This window comes from Lithobates pipiens, unplaced genomic scaffold (genome assembly GCF_037356315.1).
Source record: "Lithobates pipiens isolate NorthernLeopardFrog02 unplaced genomic scaffold, aLitPip1_a1.2 Scaffold_1, whole genome shotgun sequence".
Classification (NCBI taxonomy): Eukaryota; Metazoa; Chordata; class Amphibia; order Anura; family Ranidae; genus Lithobates; species Lithobates pipiens.
Genome location: NW_027507685.1, coordinates 213,230,812 through 213,252,976, shown reverse-complemented (window position 1 = coordinate 213,252,976; position 22,165 = coordinate 213,230,812). Strand labels below are relative to the sequence as shown.

Genomic DNA, 22,165 nt, shown 5'->3' with positions numbered 1-22,165 from the left:
CAACCTTCTATGACCCCAATATTGGGAACTATATATCAGTCTGAATTTATTCACACTTGATCCCCATCCTGTATTATTCTTAAAAAAATCGACAAACTATATCTGTAAGCCCTGAAGAAGTGCAACTGTGCACGCAACATGTAGAGCGGACTGTCTTCTTGTGACCTTTATATGTGACTCCATTGCTGCATGCACCCCATTCCTTGAGGACATTGCTACTGGCTATATTATATTACATTTTCACTATCCCAGTGGATTGGATTCATTAATTGGAGGTTTTATTTGAGTCCCTGAGGTCATTTTATGTCATTTTTTAGTATGATATGTGTGTTTTCTATGTTTTGTACACTACCTTTTTAACTCTATCCAATTGAAAAATGGAAAAATTTCAATACTTTTTACATTGTGTGCCTACAAAGTCCATTTTTGCAAATTCTTAGTCTTTTCCAACTTATTCTGGGACGTTTGCACATTATTACTAGTGCATCCACCGTGTCATCCTATGAGGATACACTTTAAACTCCATTTTCTGTTACACCACACATAAACCACAATATCCTTGTACTTTTATGTATTTAGAGGAGCCATTTGAACCCAGCACCACTTTGATCTGTGCTTCCTCCAATATCCTTGCTAATATATTATTGGGGACTCGCTATGACTACAATAACAAGAAATGGATGGAAATCCTACAGAAGTCACGTGAATCTTTTCATATCCTTTCATCTGTTTGGGGCCAGGTGAGGAAATTTATTATCAATGTTACTTTATGTCCAAAGATAAGGTCCATGGTATAAGCTGACCATACACCAGTAGAATTTAGTTCAATCGTTTTCATTATCACAATATTCGTTCAATTTTCTATTCATTGCTGGGGTCAAATTGCTGTTCATTTTTGACCATAGTTGCAAAAAAATTCAAAGGAGGATGGAAAATTCTTCCTGAAGGAATGAAATTCTAACTCAATGTGGTTGTAATGAAACCTATTTAATGTTCCTGGAATTCTAATCAAATAGCAGGTCTGGATGACATTTTAAAGAGGAAGTAAACCCTAAAGGGTTTACTTCCCCTTTGACTCCCTGCAAAGGTAAAGCATAATGGACTACTATGCATCGCATAGTAGTCCATTATGTGTCAGTTGCCTGACACAGGAGCCAGCGAAGTCACCGCTGTCCCCTGTAGTCTGGAGCCTTCATCTTCTTGGTGGGTCTCGCTGCTCCGCCATTGTCATTCATCGGAGCCGTGATGACGTCACATGCACGCGGGAGCCGCCACTCGCGGCATATCGCTGTTAACTGCGGTGCGCTCAGTGCGCCTGCGTGCCGCTGTCTATGGCGCATGCACCGTAGACAGCAGTGCCTGTCTTTCGGCAAATATCTCCTAAACCGTGTAGGTTTAGGAGATATTTCTTGGACCTACAGGTAAGCCTTAATCTAGGCTTACCTGTAGGTCAAAGTGGTTTGTAAGGGATTACAACCACTTTAAGGGTTCTGATGAACATGGGTGTCCTCCTGGACAGGTGGAGCTGTCTCCAAGTGGGAGCCCTGAGGTCTATCCCTGGGATGTTTATGAACCCAGCCCTCAAGTCTGCAATCAGCATGCCTCTGTTTACAAAAACCAGGGTGAAAGTGCTAATCCACACCGTGAAATGTGGTCACCTCTCCAGAGAACATAAGAATGTTGATTTACATTTTGGAGTACACTTTATGGACTTTGGCATTATTGTTGGCAAGCGCTAGTTTTGAATGTAGAGTTGATCCGGTTCTGCTGAGGATGGAAGATCAGTTCCAGCTGCTGAGTTTAGAGTTTTTATGGATTGATTCTAGTGTGCTAAGTACATATATTTTTAGAACCGATCTGCATTTCATCCTAAATCAAAAAGAAAAAAAACTTTTGGCATTAACTGTATCATTTCTGGAATGAGTATGATTTTTGTTCTGCTACCTAACTGACTCGTGTTGTAAATCTCTTGACAGCTTTATGAATTTTTCCCAACAATTATGAAATATTTACCAGGACCGCACAGAAACATTTTTACTTTTCTTGAGCCTCTTGAGGACGAATTGATGAAGAGCATTGAACTTCACCAGGAGACTCTGGATCCGGCCTGTCCTCGAGATTATATTGACTGTTTTCTCATCAGGATAAAGCAGGTCAGACAACACCTGTATGGATACTGTAGATTCACCAGCCCAGATTTTGCTGTGACTAGCTCAGTGAAGAGGGGCAGCTTATCAGAAATGAAGATGGCATGCCAAACAAAGAAAGCATTTATATGCTGTTTCGCTCATTCTGAGTGCTGCTTTATATTTAGTGATATTGGTATTTAAAACGTAACTCCACTTTTGTTGAGGAAAAAAAAATCCCCTCTTGGTGATCTATGTACATTGCAAGGATAATAACAACCTTTGTTGAAGATTCCTACCTTTTTGCTATTCTGAAGAAATCCCTCTGTGTTTCTCTGTGCCTCTGTTCTGAGTGGGTCTAATGGGAGAGGTTTCATAATTAACTTTCAGGTGTGTAGCTGGAAAGCACTAATGAGGAAATCTGCTGGACCTCCATCCCTTTAGACATATTCCTATTGAAAGTATCTCTCCAAAAATTAAATTTTTGTTGCAGGGAATGCCTGAAATCTGACTTGTATCTAAGCCCCCTTTCACACTTATAAGACTTGTCCCACGATATTCTCCATGATTTTGAATGATTACCATTCATATTGGCACGACTTTAAGTCGTGCCGACTTCAAAGTAGTTCCTGCACTACTTTTTTTCTGAAGTCGGATTTTGTATTAACTGATCCAACTTTGGCATGCGACTTGTGCATAAAGGGGAACTTTAAAGAAAAAAAACGGCATGGGTTCCCCCTTCATGAGCACCTTGCCCCCATGTTGATGAGTACAAGGGCCCCTTCCCGACAACCCTGGCTGTTGGTTGTCGGGATCTGCGGGCGGGGGACTTATCGGCATCTGGGAGACCACTTTAATAAGGGGGCCCCTAGATCCCGGCCCCCCCACACTATGTGAATTAGTATGGGGTACATCGTACCCCTACCCATTCACCTGGAGGAAAAAAAGGTCAATAAAAAAAACACACTGGACAGGTTTTTAAATTAATTTATTAGGCAGCTCTGGGGGTCTTCTGACTTCGGGGGTCTCTTCCGTCTTTTTTGGCCTCTTCTCCCGCTCTCCGGTGTCTTCTTCCACTCTCTGGTGTCTTCTGCCGGGCTCCTCCGCTATCTTCCAGCTCTTTTACTAGCGTTGGCCCTGTCTTCTCCATCTTCTTCCCTCTTCTCTTCTTCCGATGTTGACACGACACTCTCTCCTGCTGTAATGCTGTGTGAACTGTGTGCAACGACTTATATAGGCATGGGGTGTGGTCACTGGGTGATGTCACCAGATGACCCCACCCCTTACGATGTCAAAGTCCCATCATGACCCGGGCTGTGACCTCATAAAGGGGCAGGGCAACTCTTGACATCACCCGGTGACCATGCCCCATGCCTATATAAATCATTGCACACCACAAAAACACGGCATTACAGTGGAAGAGAGCGTCGTGTCAACATCGGAAGAAGAGAAGAGGGAAGAGGACGATGGAGAAGGCCGGGTCAACGCTAGTAAAAGAGCTGGAAGTAGATAGTGGAGGAGCCTGGCAGAAGGCACCGGAGAGCGGGAGAAGACACCAGAGAGCGGGAAAAGAGAGCGGAGAAAACTGAAGAAACCCCCGGAGCTGCCTAATAAATTACTTTAAAACCCTGTCTAGTGTGTTTTTTTATTGACACTTTTTTCCCTCCAGGTGAATGGGTAGGGGTACGATGTATCCCATACTCATTCACATAGGGTGGGGGGCTGGGATCTGGGGGGAACGGGGAAATGCTTGTTTACAGCATTTCCCTGTTCTTCCTCTCCGTGAGACATTTGCGGGTATCCCTGTAGACATCAATTCCCTGGGACCCGCAATTGCTCCCAGGGGCGTGCGCTCCCGGGGGTGTGCACGCAAAAGCAGCTGAGGTTTTAGTACTTACCTTTTAGTTTGAAGTATTTCACCACAGTAATTCTTTTTGCTTCAGTCTTCTGATAGATTGACACTAAGCATCACTGGTTGGCATTGCCATGGTGCCATTCATAGTGTCAAGACTGAGGACATGCTATGAATGAAGGGCATCATGACCCCTTGTAATGAGCGACATTACTGTGGTACACTTCATTCAATGTTGTCCATGCAGAGAACAATGCTGAAACTTAGATGGATCAAAATTCTGTTAGTTCAGCAAGGAAAAGCCGAATTGCGATCCATCTATGACTAATCCCATTACCAATCAACTTCTGTTAAACTGAAATGTTGGAAAACTTTTGTTGATCAGCATCTTGCAGCCACTGGGTTGCTTCTGCTGATCAGTGTATTCTGACAGTGGAAGAGTGGAGGTTTTTCTCTTTATTCGTTCCTGACAGTATTTTAGTGGCCATGGATATTCCTACAGCTGCGATGTAAAGTTTTTCCAGAGACTTATATGGGTAGGGCATAGAAGTGAGTCGCTTGTATTGGTATACATATGACTTACCTCCCCTGCTGCATGACATTTTCTGTGAAACCTAACAACTCAAAGAATAAAAATTCAAAACCTACCTTTAAGAGTAGTCTGAATGGTATCAGCTGTCGTATTGCTGCAAAATTCAATCTTCAGCTTTTGTCACCAGTTTCAGATCAGATTTTCTGCATGAAAATTCAAATTTAATTATATGGATTAACTATCCGTTTGTGTTCTGCTTTGGTATTTAGTTTTTCTGTGTTTGTAGCATTGCATGCCATGGGGGTTGAGCTCTGCTAAATCAGACAGGAGATGTAAAAGGAGAGGGACCCCAGCTCAGTAGTACCTCCACTCAACAGATCCCCAGCTCATTGATACCCTTGTTCAGCAGATCGCCAGCTTATTAGTACCCTTGTTCAACAGATCCCCTGCTTAGTAGTTCTCCCAGCTCTGTTGATGCTCCAGTCAGTAGTATCCCTGGCTTTGCAGATTCCCCCATCCAGCTCAGTAGTAACCGCCAGTACTTCTGATCTTCTGGCTTACTGATCCTCCTCTCTCTCATATCCTGCTATATTGCTCCTGCACTGTTTCTCCTGCACCAGTCTCCCAGCTCTACTGACCCTCTGCCACTCACCTTCTGCTATAGCCTTCTCATGTTGCACACCATGTGTGCCGTCTGCTAGTTGCTCCGCTCTGGTCTGGAAGCGGCTCACCTTCCTGCTTCTCTTTGATGCACACCAGATGTGACATCTGCACTAGACTAGTCCAGAATATACGCACATGAATAGAAAGTGACTGCTGATGACGTCTTTCAGGTTCCCTTATTGGCTTTCCACTGCATCCTGGAATATCTCATGCCTGCAATACCTTCAAAACAAAGCGAAGCTAAAGCTGAATGAAAGCCTCTCAAAAGCTGTAGGTGCTGTAAGCAAGCATTGTCCTAGAAGTTTATGGAGGCTTTGGAGACGTTTTGAAGCACCAAGAAAGCAATGCGGGGTATCTTTTTTTTAAAGTGAAGCAAAGCAAATGCTTACCATTTTATTTAGTGACAGGGGCACTCGGAGCACGAAACAGGGTGTTCAATGCCACATTTTGAAGCAAGTGTAAACAAGCCCTTAAAGAGGAGGTCCGTCTGCCCCTTTACATACTGTAGCTGCTGACTTTACCATTAGGACACTTACCTGTCCTGGAGTCCAGCAATGAGGGCACCGCAGGCGATCTTTGGATCGGCTGGTTGGGTGCTGCCGCGGCCATTGCTACTAAGGGAACCTGACGGTGTAGCCTTTTGGCTTCACGGCCGGGCCCCTACTGCACATAGGCGAATCGCGCTGCACTTTTTCGGTGGCTGGCAGAAGAGGAGGGAGGCGGAGGGGGATCGAGCTGCTGGTATAGATCACCACGGCCCGGTTTTCCGGAAGTGGGACAGGATACCTATCAAAAACAGGTATCCGCTCCCCCCAAAGATGCCAAATGTGGCACTGGAAGGGGGAAGTAATCAAATGAGCAGAAGTTCATCTTTTGGGTGGAATTCTGCTTTAAGCATATGTAACCCCAATCACAAAAATCTCATATAAACTGCATTTTTAAATAAATATTGGGCCTAAATCTGCAACATTCATTAAGATATTATCAGGTGATTTTTGCCTTGATCAAGCACTTCCTGTTGTTCTCCCATATTGTCACACGGGTTTCTGATGAAGACTATAAGGGGCTATGCCAATGAACATTTTGCAAGCATGGTCCACTGTTTTCAGTATCGGATAACCCACCCTGAGTAATAACATGCAGCAGTTGCTGGAGTGCATGCATGCAGACATAAAGGTGCTGAAAAAGAAGCTGCAGGAAATCGATAAAGGATAAAAAATAGTACAAAACGTTTTTCAATAAAATACAAACGAATGACATTCAAGTTGAGTTTCCATCTACTTTAACTCCCTGAACACATAACACAGAGAACACACTAGCTGGCTCCATAAGTACATAATCCATACCTCCCAACTTCTTGAGATGGGAATGAGGGGCACATATTAGCAAAAGAAGGTAGGCATAGGACACACCCCCTGCCACATCCCTTTATAGGAAAATGATATTTAAAAAAAGATTAGTTCAACCTACAAGTGATTTTCTTTTCTTTTTTTTTTTACCACTACTATTCCATTATACTGGCATTTGAAATTTAAACTTGCATCAATTTAGAAATTGGATGAAGGGTTTAGCACTGGGAAACACTTTTTGAAAGATAAAAAGTACATTTTATATACAACTATATAGATCAGACCAAAATGAGGGACAAATGAGGAGGAAAGGAAGACCAAATCAGGGATAGCCCCTCAAATTCATTGGCAATAGGGAGCTATGCAGTTGTTCCCATCGCCCCTATTAATTACCTGCATTATTTTTTCTGTACAGCCAGCCAATCCTTATATTAGTACCACCTTATGGGTTTCTGCAAGGGCCAGATGTTCTTCACTGTAACCTGTAGTATAGGCAAACAAACTTTGGCAATAAAAGTCACTTTAATATCATCACTTCTTATAAACTAAGCATGTTGGAAATGAACATCTCTCCTGAAGAGTTGGATTGGGACAAAATGTTATAATTTGCCAACAAAACTTCTACCTCCCCTAGGGCACAGGAGTATAACTATAATATAATATCCTTTCAGCGTGGTATCATTGTCCTAATCTGACCTAGCACTCTCTGAATTTTAAAATGGCAGCACAATATGGTAAACATTTTTAGTTCTAAAACTCTCTTTTTTTTTCTCTCCATTCCCCGCTTTCTGCTTTTCTTTACAGGAGGAAAAGAATGTTGGTGTAAAAACACCATTTACTATTAGAAACCTCAAAGCGTCAATCTTTGATATGTTCTTAGGAGGAACGGAAAGTACTGCAGTCACTGTAAACTTTGGATACTTAATACTGATAAAGCATCCTGAGCTACAAGGTACAATACATGGTGTTATATTAATAAGAGTCAAACCCAGCATTCTTTCAAGTGCTTCTGAGATACTTTGTGGTTAATTTACTAAAGGCAAACAGGCTGCTCACTATACAAGGGGAATTTTGTATTAGTTTAGTGAATGTGACAAGGCTCTGCTGGTTTTCATCATGGAAACATGTGCAAGTTAACTTTGCAGTGGAATTTTCCCTTAACAGCCTAATAATAATCTAAGAAAATAATCCCCCTTGGCCCACATTTGAGTTGCTTTGGTTTGGATTTAATTTGCTTAAGAAGTTGTTTCAAGCTACTTCCAAGTTGTATAAATTTATTCTCCATTCACACCTGAGTGTAACGATTTACTGGCGTTTTTCAGGCATTTTTTATAGTGTTTTTGCAGCTTTTTACAAGCATTTTTAAAGCAATTTAGAAGTGTATTACAAGCATTTTACAGCTTCAGGCATTTTTGTTTAGCCAATAGAAAGCACTAGGGAGAGGAAAGTAGAGGTAGAGAGCTGCTGTTTGAGCAGAAACTGCTTGTAAAATGCTCCAGTCAGGCATTTCTATTGAAGTCTATGGGGCCAAAAACACTTGTAATCTGCCAAAAAAGAAGCGTTTGTGTGACAGGCATTTTGCTTCAGATGACAGAACACTCAGATGTGATCAGGGGCCATTGAAATTAATGGGATTTGGCTTGTTGAGCATTTTACAGCTACAAACCTCAAGCAGAAAATCGCTCAGGTGTGAATGGGGCCTTACTTTTGACGTTTATGAATCTGCTTCAAAGTTGCACTGAGCTACTTTGAGCTGTTTTTGAACTCGTTGACTTGTACGCAGAAGCATAGAAGCCTAGACGCAAACAATTGCTAATAGTGTACATAAGCCCTTATGAAAGTACTAGCTGGGCAATGTGAAGGCCCAAGGGCACACTGAATAGTCCTTACAGAAAACAGCCCTGAAATCAAAAGACTAAGACAAACTGAGGATTCTTCTTCATACTGAAACCTAACATTTTTAGTGTTTTTGCCATAGAAAGGATTTCCAAACTAAATGGACATGAGAACAAAACACCAGCATGCGTTCCTGAAGAACCACATAAATCCCGTCTATGAATGAACGTTGTATACAGGGCTGATAGCAAGATGAATTCCAGAACCCAATAACACCAAAGGCCAGGTGTCCAATAAAAAGTCAAAAGTTTATTCCAAACCAGTTAAAAATATCACTGCATATTAAGCAGCATTACTAGTGGTTGACCAGGTATGGACCTACAGCAGGGGAAATATACCATGGGGCCCAGAGGGAAAAAGAGATCCTTGATTATGCTGGGGGACCCAGATGGAAAAGGAGATCCTGGTTGGGAGAATTTGATAAAAGGGTGTGCCCTGAGGCATGTAGTCCTGGCAACCGGATCAACATCCTGGTTTCTCCAGCATTCGAATGTTGCATCAGCTGACCTCTGGTGACGTGCTTCCCTTGGCGATGGTGGGTGGCCTCCCAAGCAGGATCTCCATTTCCATCTGGGTTCCCTGGTACATTCCTCCTGCCATAGGTAGGTGCCTGGCCAACCGCTGGTAATGCTGCTTAATATCCAGTCATGTTTTTCATGTTTTTAACTCGTTTGGAATAAACTTTTGACTTGTCATTGGACACCTGGCATTTGGTGTTATTGGGCTCTTGAATTCATCTTGCTATCAGCCCTGTATACACCTTTTATCCATAGATTAGATTCATGTGCTTCTTCAGGAGCGCCTGCTGGTGTTTTGTTCTCATGTCTTTTTCCTACAATCCCAGTGGTCACTGTGAGGCTGCCCTGATTAGTGTTATTCCTTGGCAACATATCCTGTTCCAGCTGGGGATACTTCATCCAGATGGAGAGGTAGCAGTCTAGCGCCCAATATGTTTGTATGTATACCAAATTAAATGGAACCTCCTTTCTTGCTCAGTAGTCCTCAACTCTTACAGTACCTTTATTAAAAAAAAAATAGGATTTCTGGCTTTTCTCTGATTTAGCTCCTGGAAAACAAAAGTCCAACCAAATTTCGTAATTAAAAAAAAAAAACACCACATGATTGGATAATGGAAGTCAGAAGAACTTCACCTCATTCACTAAGTCCTGTGGATAATTCCCTTGCAAAGTGATCAGTCTGTTTGTCACTGTGACCCCATAGCACTAACATGAACTCTTTACCTAATCTTGAATAAGCTAGATCGATAGGTTTGATTTACTAAAGGCAAAGTGGTCATTTGGCTGCCTACCACCTGCTGTTCTTGGCCACTGAGGTGTAGCCCAAAGTCTATACACCCTTTCTGTTTATTATAGTTATGACCTGTAGAATATGTTGTATCAATACAATTTTCTAATAAATGGGTTCTGTAAGAAAGGCTTTTCTAAAATCAAAGGATTTCTGTTCTACAATGTACTTTTGTATACTATTAGAGATCTATGCGGTTGATTTACTAAAGGCAAATATAATGTGTACTTTGCAAGTGCAGCTGTTCCAGAGCTTAGTAAATAAGTGGAGGCTCTGCTGATGCCCATTATTCAATCATGTGCAAGCAAAAATGCTATGATCTTTTTTTTTTTTTTTTTGCACGTATTTGGGTATTCTTTGGAAATTGATGCTTCATCTCATTTACTAACCTGTGGAGCAAATGCACTTGCAAAGTGCGCACTCTATTGACCATTAGTAAATCAACTCCTATTTGTATATTTTTGCTGTTGTCTTGAAGTTTGTTTTTGTTTTTTGATCACTTGCTTTGTATCACTTGTTGGTTTTGTCTCACTGGTCTACGAGTTCTCCATATATCCCCATGGAAAATTTACCAAAAGGGGCAAGTCTGTACTGTGCATTATTTAATGAATTCTCCACAAGAAAATATGTAGAACTAATTTAAGCTAGCTACAATAGTAGTTTAGATAAAAAAGCAAAAAATCAACTTGCTATAGTCCAGCAGGAAGAGGATGTTATCTTCCTATCTTGGTTTAAGTTTACTATGGTTTACTATGAAAGACCCAAAAAAATAAGTAACAATTTATTGCTCATCTGAACCCCAAATTATCAAATACTATATGACATAGGAAGCTGCTCAGTAAAGAGGGCGAATTAAAAATATGAAAAATGTAAATTCCGTACTTCTATTGTTTTTCTCTGCATACTTAATAGATAAGCTTCATGAAGAAATTGACAGAGTGATTGGCCTAGGCCGAGAACCTAAAGCAGAGTATCAGAGCAAGATGCCATTAATGAATGCTCTTGTTCATGAGATTCAGAGGTACAGTGACATCTTTCCAATGGGGTTTTCCAGAGCTACCAACAGAGATATTACTTTCCATGGTTACTACATTCCTAAGGTAAGTGAATGTTCTCAATGAGTACTGCTCATAAATAATTCAGAAGACACTCTCAAATAAAGGCCTATAGTCCACCGGCCTAGAACTCAATCACGTTCTAATTTTATTATTCCGTCTTTACATTTCTGGGTTTGGAAATCCTTAGAGGGTTTCCAACAAAACTGACAATCATTTCCAGCCATTTTTTTATTTTGAATAGAGTGGGACAGAGCTGCGATTTTTATCTGTGGCCCCATTGGAGAGATTTTCCCTCACTTCCACTGATGCCCAATGCAAGAAGCTGAGGAGCTCAGTTGTCATAGAACAGCAAAAGCCACAATGAAGTTGCCATAAATTTCCATTCTACACTTCTCTACTTAAAGCAGAGTTCCAACCAAAGGGGGAAGCTCCACATTGGCACTTTTTGGGGGGTACTAGGTACCTGGCTTTGACATGTATCTGCTCCCACTTCTGGCTGAGATTGCCATGGCAAACTCAGCTGGAATTTGTACCCCCTCCTCCTTCCCCTTCAGCCGGCCCATTCATAGAGAGCAGCGTACATTGCGTATGCACAGTAGCGAACCAGCTGTGAAATTTTAAATTGTCAAGAGATGGCTAAAGGGGGCAAAATCGCGAAACAAAAAAACAAACTCCTGACAGAAAGTGAGGAGATACAGGCACAATTTAAAACAGAAGCTTTCACCCTTCTCCATTCTATCTAAAAAAAAATTAAATATTGGATGGAGTTAGACTTTAAAGCAAAATTTGCATTATGAGAAAATAAAATAAAAATCACCTATGAATGTTAAAGAGGAAAGAAAAGTGTATATTCATTAAAGTAAAAGAAAACCCTAATTTTTCCATCCCCCCTCCTCCTACCTAACCTGTAGAGCCAGTATAAAAAACATAGTGTACAGGCATACCCCACTTTTAAGTACACAATGGGGTTCACTCATAGGCTCCCATATCCCAGTCATTGCTGGCACTTCCTCCTCTCCCCTGCAGAAGATGCTCACTGATACAGGGAGGATGGAGCTTCTGCATGACCAGATGGGAGACTTTTTATACAGATTAGGCAGAATAGATAAAAGGAAGGACATTTTTAATAGTTAATGTGTGCATATATTTGTTATTACATAGTTACATAGTTAGTAAGATTGAATAAAGACACCAGCGATGAAATAAATGCAGCTATTTGTAGATCATCCATAGGAGGATGGATATATTAGTCAGTGCAGTTAAGCTCCACAATTGCTAAAAAGTTGTTGAGATAATTTATTAAGCGCATGCATTGCTTTCATTTGATTCATAAGGGTTGATTTACTAAAGGCAAGCAAACTGACCATTTGCATGGGGAGTTTCCTTTAGTTTGATGAATATGGTGAAAATTCACTTTGCAAAGACTACCTAATCACGTGCAAGGAGAAAATAAATAAATAAAAAATAAATGTATATATAATATCATTTTTTTGCTTGCACATGTTTTGATGATGGGACTCAGCAGAGCTTCACCTCATTTACCAGACTAAAAAGAAATCCCTAGCGATCTGAAAATTCCCTTGCAAAGTGAACATCATTTTTGCCTTTAGGAAATCAACTCTATAGATTTATGAGAATTTGTGGATAACCATTGCATAACACCAAAAAGCAGAAAGAAGAAAATACATAAATATTAAAAAATATGGCTGCCCCCATATACGTACATATAACATTACCGACCATACAATACATTGACAAAAGGTGTTTTAAAACATAAGATATTCACATTAAGCTGATCTCTTTTAGGTGTATCTAAAAAGTAATTGAAAATACTTTAATTCCCCTTAAAGATGTTGTAAACCTCCCTGTATTATTTGTACCTACTGGTAAGCCTATAATAAGGCTTACCTATAGGTACAGCAAATATTTCCTAAACGTGCACCGTTTAGGTGATATTTACTGTATACTGCGCCGATGATGTCATTGGCGCATGCTCTCTAAAGGAATGGCCGCCCATGCCGCGTGGATGATGCAGGCTTCGTTTGCAGGTAACTGTCACATAATGTGTTAGTATGTGATGCATACTAGCACATTATGCCTTTACTTTGCAGGGAATAAAAAAAGGGGAAAAAAATACAGTTTACTTCCTCTTTAATGCCCTCAATGTTTTAATTTGCTATAATATTATAGTGTTAGTGGAAGTGGTGGTAAGGCACAAACTTAATGTTAATAATAATACAACATGTTGCTGTCAGAACAGATCTGTATTACATCTCACTGTCAAATACCTTTTTAATTCATTTATAGGCAACCAATGTGCTTCCCATGTTGACCACAGCATTACGGGATCCTACACATTTTGAAACTCCTGAAGAATTCAACATAAAACATTTCTTGGATGAAAATGGCAAATTTCAGAAAAATAATGCATTTCTACCATTTGCTGCAGGTAATAAAGTGTTGCAATATGTTTAGCTAGGAACTTTTTCAGTCCCAGAATTACTCAGAATGATATCTTTGTCTTATAGACTTCCTAGCTTCCTAGAAAGACGGAAGGAGGGAGGGTATTTTTTATGCTGTTGTACAAATCAGTGCAATACAGAGGCTTGACTGCTAAGGCTCAATGGGCCTAGGTACAAATGAAATGTAACACAATGGGATCAAATCCCCCACCACCCTTGCCCTTTCACCCCATTAAATAAAACACTTACAACCATTAGGTTGGAAAAGGCAAGGCCACAGCTTTATTAAATTCCAACACATAACAGATGAACACTTTTAACCAATGCCAGTCACACTCGTACTGTGAGCACTCAATTCCAAAAGGGGGGAGTGGGGCCTGTCCTTACCATAAGTGCTGGCCAGACAGCCTACTTCCAATTTTTTCATCAAAGGCATAGCCCATTACAGAAACTTTAAATGCTGGTAAGGTCAAGAAACCACCATCTGCACGTCAGTGGATAGCTGATGATCGCCCCACCACAGCCAGCACCCGTTCCACACCACGCTGCAGGCCAATGTTGAAGATGTCCAACCCAATGTCATTAAGGTGAACACCATATGGTCTCAACAGATCATCATTAGCACCCTCCAAATCCCTGTGTCAGATTCCAAACCCCCCAATCTGTGGAACAAATTTGGCGACCTGGGCGTTAACCTTGCGATGGAAGTGTTCCAGACGGGGGCCAGGTATTTCCCTGGCCCATAGTAAGCGAGGCACAATTTAAGACCAGATGAGCACCAAATTGGTATAGACTGCATAGCAATGAGTGATGTCTTGCTTGATAGTGGAGATTAAGTCCACAGAACGTGTATAACCCACATCATTCCCTCCAGTGTGAAGAATCAAGATGATGGGGCCAGACATATGGGAACGAAGGCGCAAACACGCCGGAAGGACTTGAGGCCATCGTAACCTGCGGAGCGCAAGCCAGCAGATCCTGGCAAGATAATAGGTAAAACCCAAATTCTTCCCGTAGCTACGAACTTCCAACCGAAGAGTGGACAAGTAAATGAAGGAATCTCCAATGATCCAGATCAGAGCCGGGTAACGATCTGAAAGTTAAAACAATAGGTGTGGGCGGACGTACAAAGAAAAACGAGACGATTCCCGCCTACCCAAACGCTGGAGTTGTGTATTGGAGAAACCCATACCAAAAGCAGCGGTGGCAGCATCGCTTGACTCTTCACGCTGGACAGAATGATGTGTGTTGTACACGTTCAAAGTCATGCAAAGGGAGGCCTAGTTTCTCAAGGTAGCAACGAAAAACGTGCAAAAATTGGAACCTGCTCAGAGAGGAGGAATTGCTGTAGACAAAGAAAATAGGGGACTGGGGGCGTGAGAACACGAAATGGGGAGGCCATTGAAACAGGTTAAAAGGGGCCCCCAAGGGTACAAAACAACCCTTCTTCCCTTACCAAAGCTGTCAGTTTTTGATGTACTCAACAATACCAACACACAGCGCTCAGAGAAGGTTACATCCTCTGTCAGAATGCCACCTGCTGAGGACGTGGATTTCGAAACCAGTTCCCCGATGTGAAAAGCCCTGAAAAACGCCTAAGAGAAGGCCACTTGGAAACGAAGGGTCTCGAACGGGGAAAAGCAAATAGACGGCCGCAGGGAAAAGATACAGGAGAAAATAGGGAGGGAAACCAGGCGCCGAGAATTTGGGAAAATGAGTTGCATGTCTCCAACCCCCCAGGACCCGATGGACAGGATATGCTTTTGTGATGTCTTCCCACCCAAAGAGCTGAAACCAAAAGGACAAAGCAGACATAGTGGATGACACCGTGGAACCAAAAAAACCTTCTTAGATAGAAAACTCACCACCCAATACCTGGACCCATTTGTCCTACACGCGACAGAACGATGCCCGGAGGAGGTCTAGCAAACATTGGAAATGAGGTTCCACAAGTAGGCCAGACAGGGGAGGCCCTCCAGGAAAGCCGACAGGGCCAGGGCACGAAAGCGAACAAGCTGTGAACGAGAGAGAGCATCAGCGATATCGTTAGCAGTTCCAAGTACATTCCTAGCTCTGAAGCATACGTTAAACTGCAGGCATTTTAGAACCAAAAAATTTAGTAATGATACCACCATTGGGGATCTAGCAGACTGTTGGTTGAACACCTGCACCACAGTTATCGGACCAGAAAACCACCTGGCAATTGCACAACCGCTCGCCCCACAGCTCAATGGCGACAATAACTGGAAAGAGCTCCAGCAGGGTGAGGTTGCGCAACAGATCTATGCCGACCCATGAGGCCGGCCAACACTCAGCAGACCACTCCCCCTGGAAAAAGGAACTGAAACCACAGGAGCCTGCTGCATCAGTGTATAGCTCTAGCTGTGAGTTCGGTACCTCCTCCAACAGCCAACATGACTAGTCATTGTAGGACTGGAGAAAGGATAGCTACATCCCCAAGTAATCCCCCATGGGCTTGGTGATACGGACATAATGGTGGGGGGCAACCACTCCCTTCATGGCCCACGTCAGGCATTCACAGAAAGCCCTCCCCATGCGGATGACTCTACAGGCAAGACCAGGTGACCCAGCAAGGACTGAAGCTGTTTTAACTGCAGTTTTTTAACCCCTTTTGCCAAGCGGACCAGGGAGAGGAGCCTGGTCAGCTTGTCACTGGCAGCCAAAAGACCATCACCACAGTGTCTATTTCAATACCCAAAAAAGGCTAAAACCATCACAGGGCCCTCTGTCTTGTCAGCTGATAGCAGAATGGCAAACCTCTCGCAGGTGTCCTGAAAAACAGACAGGAGCTGCTGGCACAGACCACAATGAATCGGAAGTCATCCAAATAGTGCAACACAGTATGCAAACCAGCTGCCTGGACAACTACAGAAGAGTTCAAAGAAATAACAAGAAATGGCACAGCTCATGGGAAGGCACATGTCAAAAAAGCTTCCTTGAAAGGAGCATCCCAGCAGATGGAAGTATTCTGGGTGGACTGGGAGGAGGTGGAAGGCAGACTCAATGTCCGCCTTGGCCAGCAAAGCCAAAGGACAAGCTGCCCAGATTAAGTGAAGCGCCCTGTCGAAAGAAACGTAGTGGACCCTGGATTCCTCTTTGTCGATGCCGTCATCGAGCCAGAAGGATTGGACCGGTGGTGAATAAGGCAGAATTTCCTTTCAGCCCTTTTGGGGACCACACCGAGGGGGGAAACCCTCAGGTTGTGGAAAGGAGGGAGATTAAATAGGCCCACCATACACCCCAAATCCAATTCCTTCTGGAGCTTCTCAGCCACCACAGACTCAAACTGAGCAGTTTTTAAATTAGATGCCATGGTTGGCACATCAGAAGGAGTAAAGGGGATCCAAAAACCACAATCCAAACCGTCCCACAAGATCAAGGCTTCCCTATGAAGGGGGTACCGGTTTAGCAAGGGAAGCATCTCTGAGACGATCACTGGTGTCCTCTGGTTTAGAAATGTCAGGCTTAGCCCCCGGACAGGAAAGTGGTTGTTTTTCCCTTTCGGAAACGCCAGCCGGCTGGGGGAGCACCCCGCAAAGTGAACACTTGTGCTTAAAACAGCAAGCGATGTACCACTTGCAGTGGCTCTCATTGAAGAGTCACCATAAACCTTTTTTGGGGGCAGCCGACGCTCAGGAGAGAGCATCCAGCATCCCATCAGTCAAGGCTCTCTTTCCCTATGGGGGCTCAAGAGGCCCCATTCACATCCATAATTGGAAAAATAATTCAAGCAATAAAAATTAAATGTATAAACTGCATATATTAAGAGTTTTGTGAATTATGAATTCACTGTTTTATAGAATTTTGTGTGTATTTTTTTATACAGTACTGTAATCTGTAAGATTACAGTACTGTGTGTGTTTCGTGTACTTTTACTTTTTTGAATTTGTAACGTCGCATGGAACGGAGCTCGGCGGCATTCGGCACTGTGAATCGAGCGGAGGACAGCTCGCTCACACAGCGTGGAGGACATCGCTGGATCCAGGGGACAAGGTAAGTAACTTCTCCGTGTCCTCCCTGTATCCAGCGATGCGATCCCGAGTCTGGCTCGGGGTTACCGCTTGTGATAGTAAAATCCCAACCCGAGCCAGACTCGGGATTACCGCCAGGGAGGTTAAGAATGTATTGACACCCGCAGCGGTTTGCAGAAGGCAGTGTGAACTGCCTGCAGGAGAGATGTGATGCGGAAACCAGCACTGTAATCGCGCATCAGTGTGAACCTAGGCTAATGGACGGGCTGCCCCTGCAAGAGATGGTCAGAGACTGCAGACATGAATGGGCTGAAATTGCACTGCACTCAGGTCACATGTGAATTGCACATTGTAGTGCGATTTATGGTGTGAACCCGCCCTGTGTCTTGGAACCCACACTTTGCTCCGCAAACTTGCTTGGTGGGGGGCACTAGTTTGGACAGTGGAAACATTTATCCACATCTCTTGTGTGGTGCCTAGAGCCACCCCTTTCTGGCAGACAGCATCTGTGGGATTAGGGGGAGGATATGTGCTAGGGGGGCTTTGAGAGGGGAGAAGACGTGCTGGTGGGGTGGATTTCATATCCAAGCCCCCTTGTAGCACAAGTCCTAAAGTGCCCCCTAGCACACAGTGGTGTCACTAGGGTTGGTGTGACCTGGTGTGGTAAAACATGGGTGCACTTAGCAGGATAGTGTGTCAGTGTGGCTCTCCCCCCTTAACCTGCCACAATGGATGGAGCAGGTGGGATTGAGGGGTGAACAGAGCTGGAATGGGATCGGGGAATGGAAGGAGCCAGAATGGGATCGAGGGATGGGATTGGGGTTGTAGATGGAGCCGGGATGAGATTGGGGGTTGGATGGAGCCGGGATGGGATCAAGGGGAATGGATGGAGATGGAGCAGAGATAGGATTGGAGCATGGTGGTTGGGGATGGGATGAGGGGGTGGAGGGATGTTTAGACTCGCATTAATAAGCGTTAGTATGGGTGTTAGACTGGCATTAATAAGCTTTAGTATGGGCGTTAAACTTGCATTGTACAAGCATTAATGATGAGTTATAAATTGTCCCCAAATGCCCAAGGGCAGTTTTGAAGAGTTTGATAAGCGTTAAGGCCGCTCCACAAACGCCTATATCATTACAGTAAATGAACAAATCTAAGCACCCCGCAACTGTACCACAACTGCCTGCCAGGGCGTTTGCGAAGCGTTACCATAGACCTGAATGGGAAGCGTTGAAAGGCTTCATGATTCTTCAACTTTGAAGCAACGCTAACGCTTCATGTTTTCATAGTGTGAACAACACTGTCTGCTGTCCATTGTATCTTTTGCAAAGGTGTTTAAGGGACATTTTTAATGCCTCTCAAAGCCTACTTTTAATGCCAGTGTGAACTTAGCTTTAGTTTAGGGGAATCAAATAAATAGCAGTTTGGAAATTCAGTTGTTTTAAAACGGAATTCCGGTCAAGATATAATAGACACAAACGAATACAGCTTTTAATAATACAGCATTATTTTATTTTTATTTTTTAATGCAGGCAGGGTAAGTCTTTAATTGGACTTGGTATCAGCCCTTGTACAGCAGAGCTCAAACTGGGAAAGGAAGAAAATAGCACAAGAAGACAAACAACTGTGATAATGTACTAATGAAGGAGTATGCTGATGGGGTAGAAAACAGAATCACAGAGATAAAGCAAACACAGCAGGCTGAGGAGTTTAACTGTCAAGTCTTAGGCTGAGGGTAGGACAAGACCCGTCAGTTTTTAATAACTTTTGCAAATAAAAATCAGGTCTCCTGCCCTGCCATATGTGACTGTGCTGTGTGGCAGAGCTGTGTAAATCTCAGAACTTAAACAGAAATACAAATCTTTTGGCAGGTAAAATAGCTCCTTTATATCTATTTTATCTGTGTATTTATCTGCGTCATCTTATTTTATATGCTTTCATTATTGTAGGAAAACGAGGTTGTATTGCGGAGAGTATGGTGCGCATGCAGCTTTTCCTTTTCTTCACCATTATCCTGCAAAAGTTTACCCTGAAGTCAGTGGTGGACCCCAAAGATCTCGACATCTCTCCTACAGAAAGTGGCATTGAAAACATCCCACCGGCCCGCAAGATCATCTTCATTCCTCGCACATTAGAAGGAGGAGCTTAAAGAATCCTCATATTTTAGCGCTCGGAACGCCCAGTCTACATTGTTATATAATATAAATAAAAGAGAAATTGTAGGGCAAGACTTGCATATTGTATTGTAACCCTTCTGATAAGTAGAAAATGTTGATCTTGGGGTTGGTTTACATCAGTAGCACTAATCTGTAACAATAAAGACTAACTGGGATAATGTTTAGCAATGAAAAAAAAAAAGAAAAATATTTTAGCTGCTTATTCATGATTATTATAACTACCAGAATCTCAGCTAGCCGCATGTAGGTGCATTTTATTAGCATTGTAAGCAGTAAATCTGCGTCAGATATTAAATCATCAAATCACTTCGGCTGAACTAATTTACATAGTTACATTGGGGTTGATTTACTAAAACTGGACAGTGAAAAATCTGGTGCAGCTTTGCATAGCAACCAATCGGCTTCCAGGCTTTTTGTCAAAGCCTAATTGAACAAGCTGAAGTTGGAAGCTGATTGGCTACAATGCACAGCTGCACCCGATTTTGCACTCTTCCAGTTTTAGTAAATCAACCCCAGAGCTTATAAGGTTAAAAAAAGCCACAGGTCTAACCAGTTTAGCTAATGTGTTTGCATGTATGTTTGATTTTATTCTCTTACAAGCTTCCTGAGGAAGACATCTTAAAGCTTTTTTTTTTTTTTAAGCTGACGACATAGCTATTACCACTTCCTGTGGGAGGGAGTTGCACATTTTTACTGCTGTAACAGTAAAGAACCATTTACTCAATATAAGATTAAACCTCCTTCCTTTTAACAGTTCATGACACAAGTCCTCTTTAGGACCCTTAAAACGTTTATTACAGTTACTGAAGTCACCTTTGATCTATTTGGACATTGTAAGCATATGCCCTTTTTAAAGTGTTACTAAACCCACAACAGTAAAATAAGTCTGTATATGCAGTAAAGCATGTTTGTTATACTCATTGTGGAACCTAAAAGGTTAAGCCTCTGCATTGTGTAAAAAAGGCTGTTTGATCCTGTATGCACAGATCCTCTCCTCCTTCCACTGACTCCAAAACATGTCCAGATAAGACAGAGTTACTGGAGTCAGGCTGTACATGCTCAGTTTGGTATGCATTGCTAGAGAGCTTTTTTTTTTTTCTTGGGAGGGTGCATCTGATGAGCACAGGGCCAATCAGCACTGTCCAGACAATGGATCAGGGGTCATGGATCTTGATAGGGAAGCTAGCGCAGTGTGAAATCTCCTCCTACAAGCTTTAACCAGGCACTGATAGAAGTGACAAGACTGCTATATACTGCTAAAGAGAAAATGTATTTAGTAGTTTATATTTACTAAAATGATTGCATGTCCATGTTCTGTTTACTGTGGGAGACCAGATATAATGACTGAAGGGTCCTGGGTTTAGTAACACTTTAAGTGACTCTTGACCAACTACCAACATACAAAGTATGAAGTGCCTCTCATGCCTATCCTTCTGCTGCTGAATAGGACAATAGTACGAATGTTGGAAAAATGTCGCTGGATCACTACATTACATTTGTATAGCTATAATACAGATTGCATTGGTTGTTTTGAATAATTACTAATAAAAACTATTAGATAAGCACCGGAATGACCACAACATACAGGGATATACAATGTAATACTGACATATAATCACACACATAGGTTGGACTTGTGTCTTTTTTCAACCTTGCCTACTATGTAGGATAACTCGAAGTAGTTCCTGTGCTGTGGTTTCTAAAGTGCTGCTGTATGGGAGAAGGATGGGACCATGTTACCCACATGTATAGTACAAAATTACTGTAAATTGTTTAAATATTTCAATATATACTCTTTAAAGAGCTGTATAATTTGATATATAAATCAAAAATATAAAATATATATTTGTAATACGGGACTGGTTACTGGTATGAGCGTGAAAGCTCGGTTTGCAGCTTAGGCTTTTTCAGGCGCAATTTTTAGCGCGGTAGCGCCTGAAAAGATACCTCCAGTGCGAAAGGGCTCTTAGGCTGACCATGTTCTATCCTAAAAAATACCTATTTTGACAATTATGGTAAGTTTAAATATTTCACGGTTTTATACCAGTGTTTCTCAACTTCAGTCCTCAAGGCTCCCCAACAGGTCATGTTTTCAGGATTTCTCTCAGTGATTTTAATAATGCTTAATGTGAAACAATAAAAGTGTAATAATCCTTTAAATTTCGTACCTGGGGGGTGCCTATAGTATGCCTGTAAAGGGCCGCATGTTTCCTGTGCTTAGAACTGTCCCTGCACAAAGTGTCATTTCTGCAGGAAAAAAATTAATTTAAAAGCACTCACGGCTATAATGAATTGTCGGCTCCCCGTAATACAGAGAACAGTCATTGAAAGTCACTGATTTAAAAAAAAAAATGCGTGGGGTTTCCCTCAAATTCAATTACCAGGCCCTTCAGGTCTGGTATGGATATTAAGGGGAACACTGCATCAAATTAAAAAAAAATTACATTGGGTTCCCCCTAAATATCCATACCAGTCCCTTCAGGGTCCCCCCCTCCTGTACCGTACCAGGCCACATGCCCTCAACATTGGGAGGATGCTTTGGGGGTCTGTGACCCCTCAAAGCACCATGTCCCCATGTTGATGGGGACAAGGGCCTCATCCCCACAACCCTGGCCGGTGGTTGTGGGGGGCTTATCAGAATATGGAAGTCCCCTTTAACAAGGGGACCCCCAGATCACCGCCCCCCCTGTTTGAAATGGTAAGGGGATACAAAAGTACCCCTACCATTTCACAAAGAATGTGTAAAACATTGT

At 42.5% G+C, this 22,165-nt stretch overlaps 1 protein-coding gene across 1 annotated transcript in view; it reads left to right on the top strand.

Annotated features, from left to right (window-relative positions):
- LOC143982872 (cytochrome P450 2C44-like) overlaps positions 1-21,264 on the top strand; it is a 34,638-nt gene extending 13,374 nt beyond the window's left edge. Inside the window, exons 4-9 of the mRNA XM_077481947.1 lie at positions 580-740; positions 1,977-2,153; positions 7,327-7,474; positions 10,636-10,823; positions 13,089-13,230; positions 19,185-21,264. Coding sequence (XP_077338073.1) covers positions 580-740; positions 1,977-2,153; positions 7,327-7,474; positions 10,636-10,823; positions 13,089-13,230; positions 19,185-19,384 — 1,016 coding nt within the window. The 3' untranslated portion in view covers positions 19,385-21,264. The remainder of the gene's footprint in view (positions 1-579; positions 741-1,976; positions 2,154-7,326; positions 7,475-10,635; positions 10,824-13,088; positions 13,231-19,184) is intronic.
- The last annotated feature ends 901 nt before the right edge of the window (positions 21,265-22,165 follow it).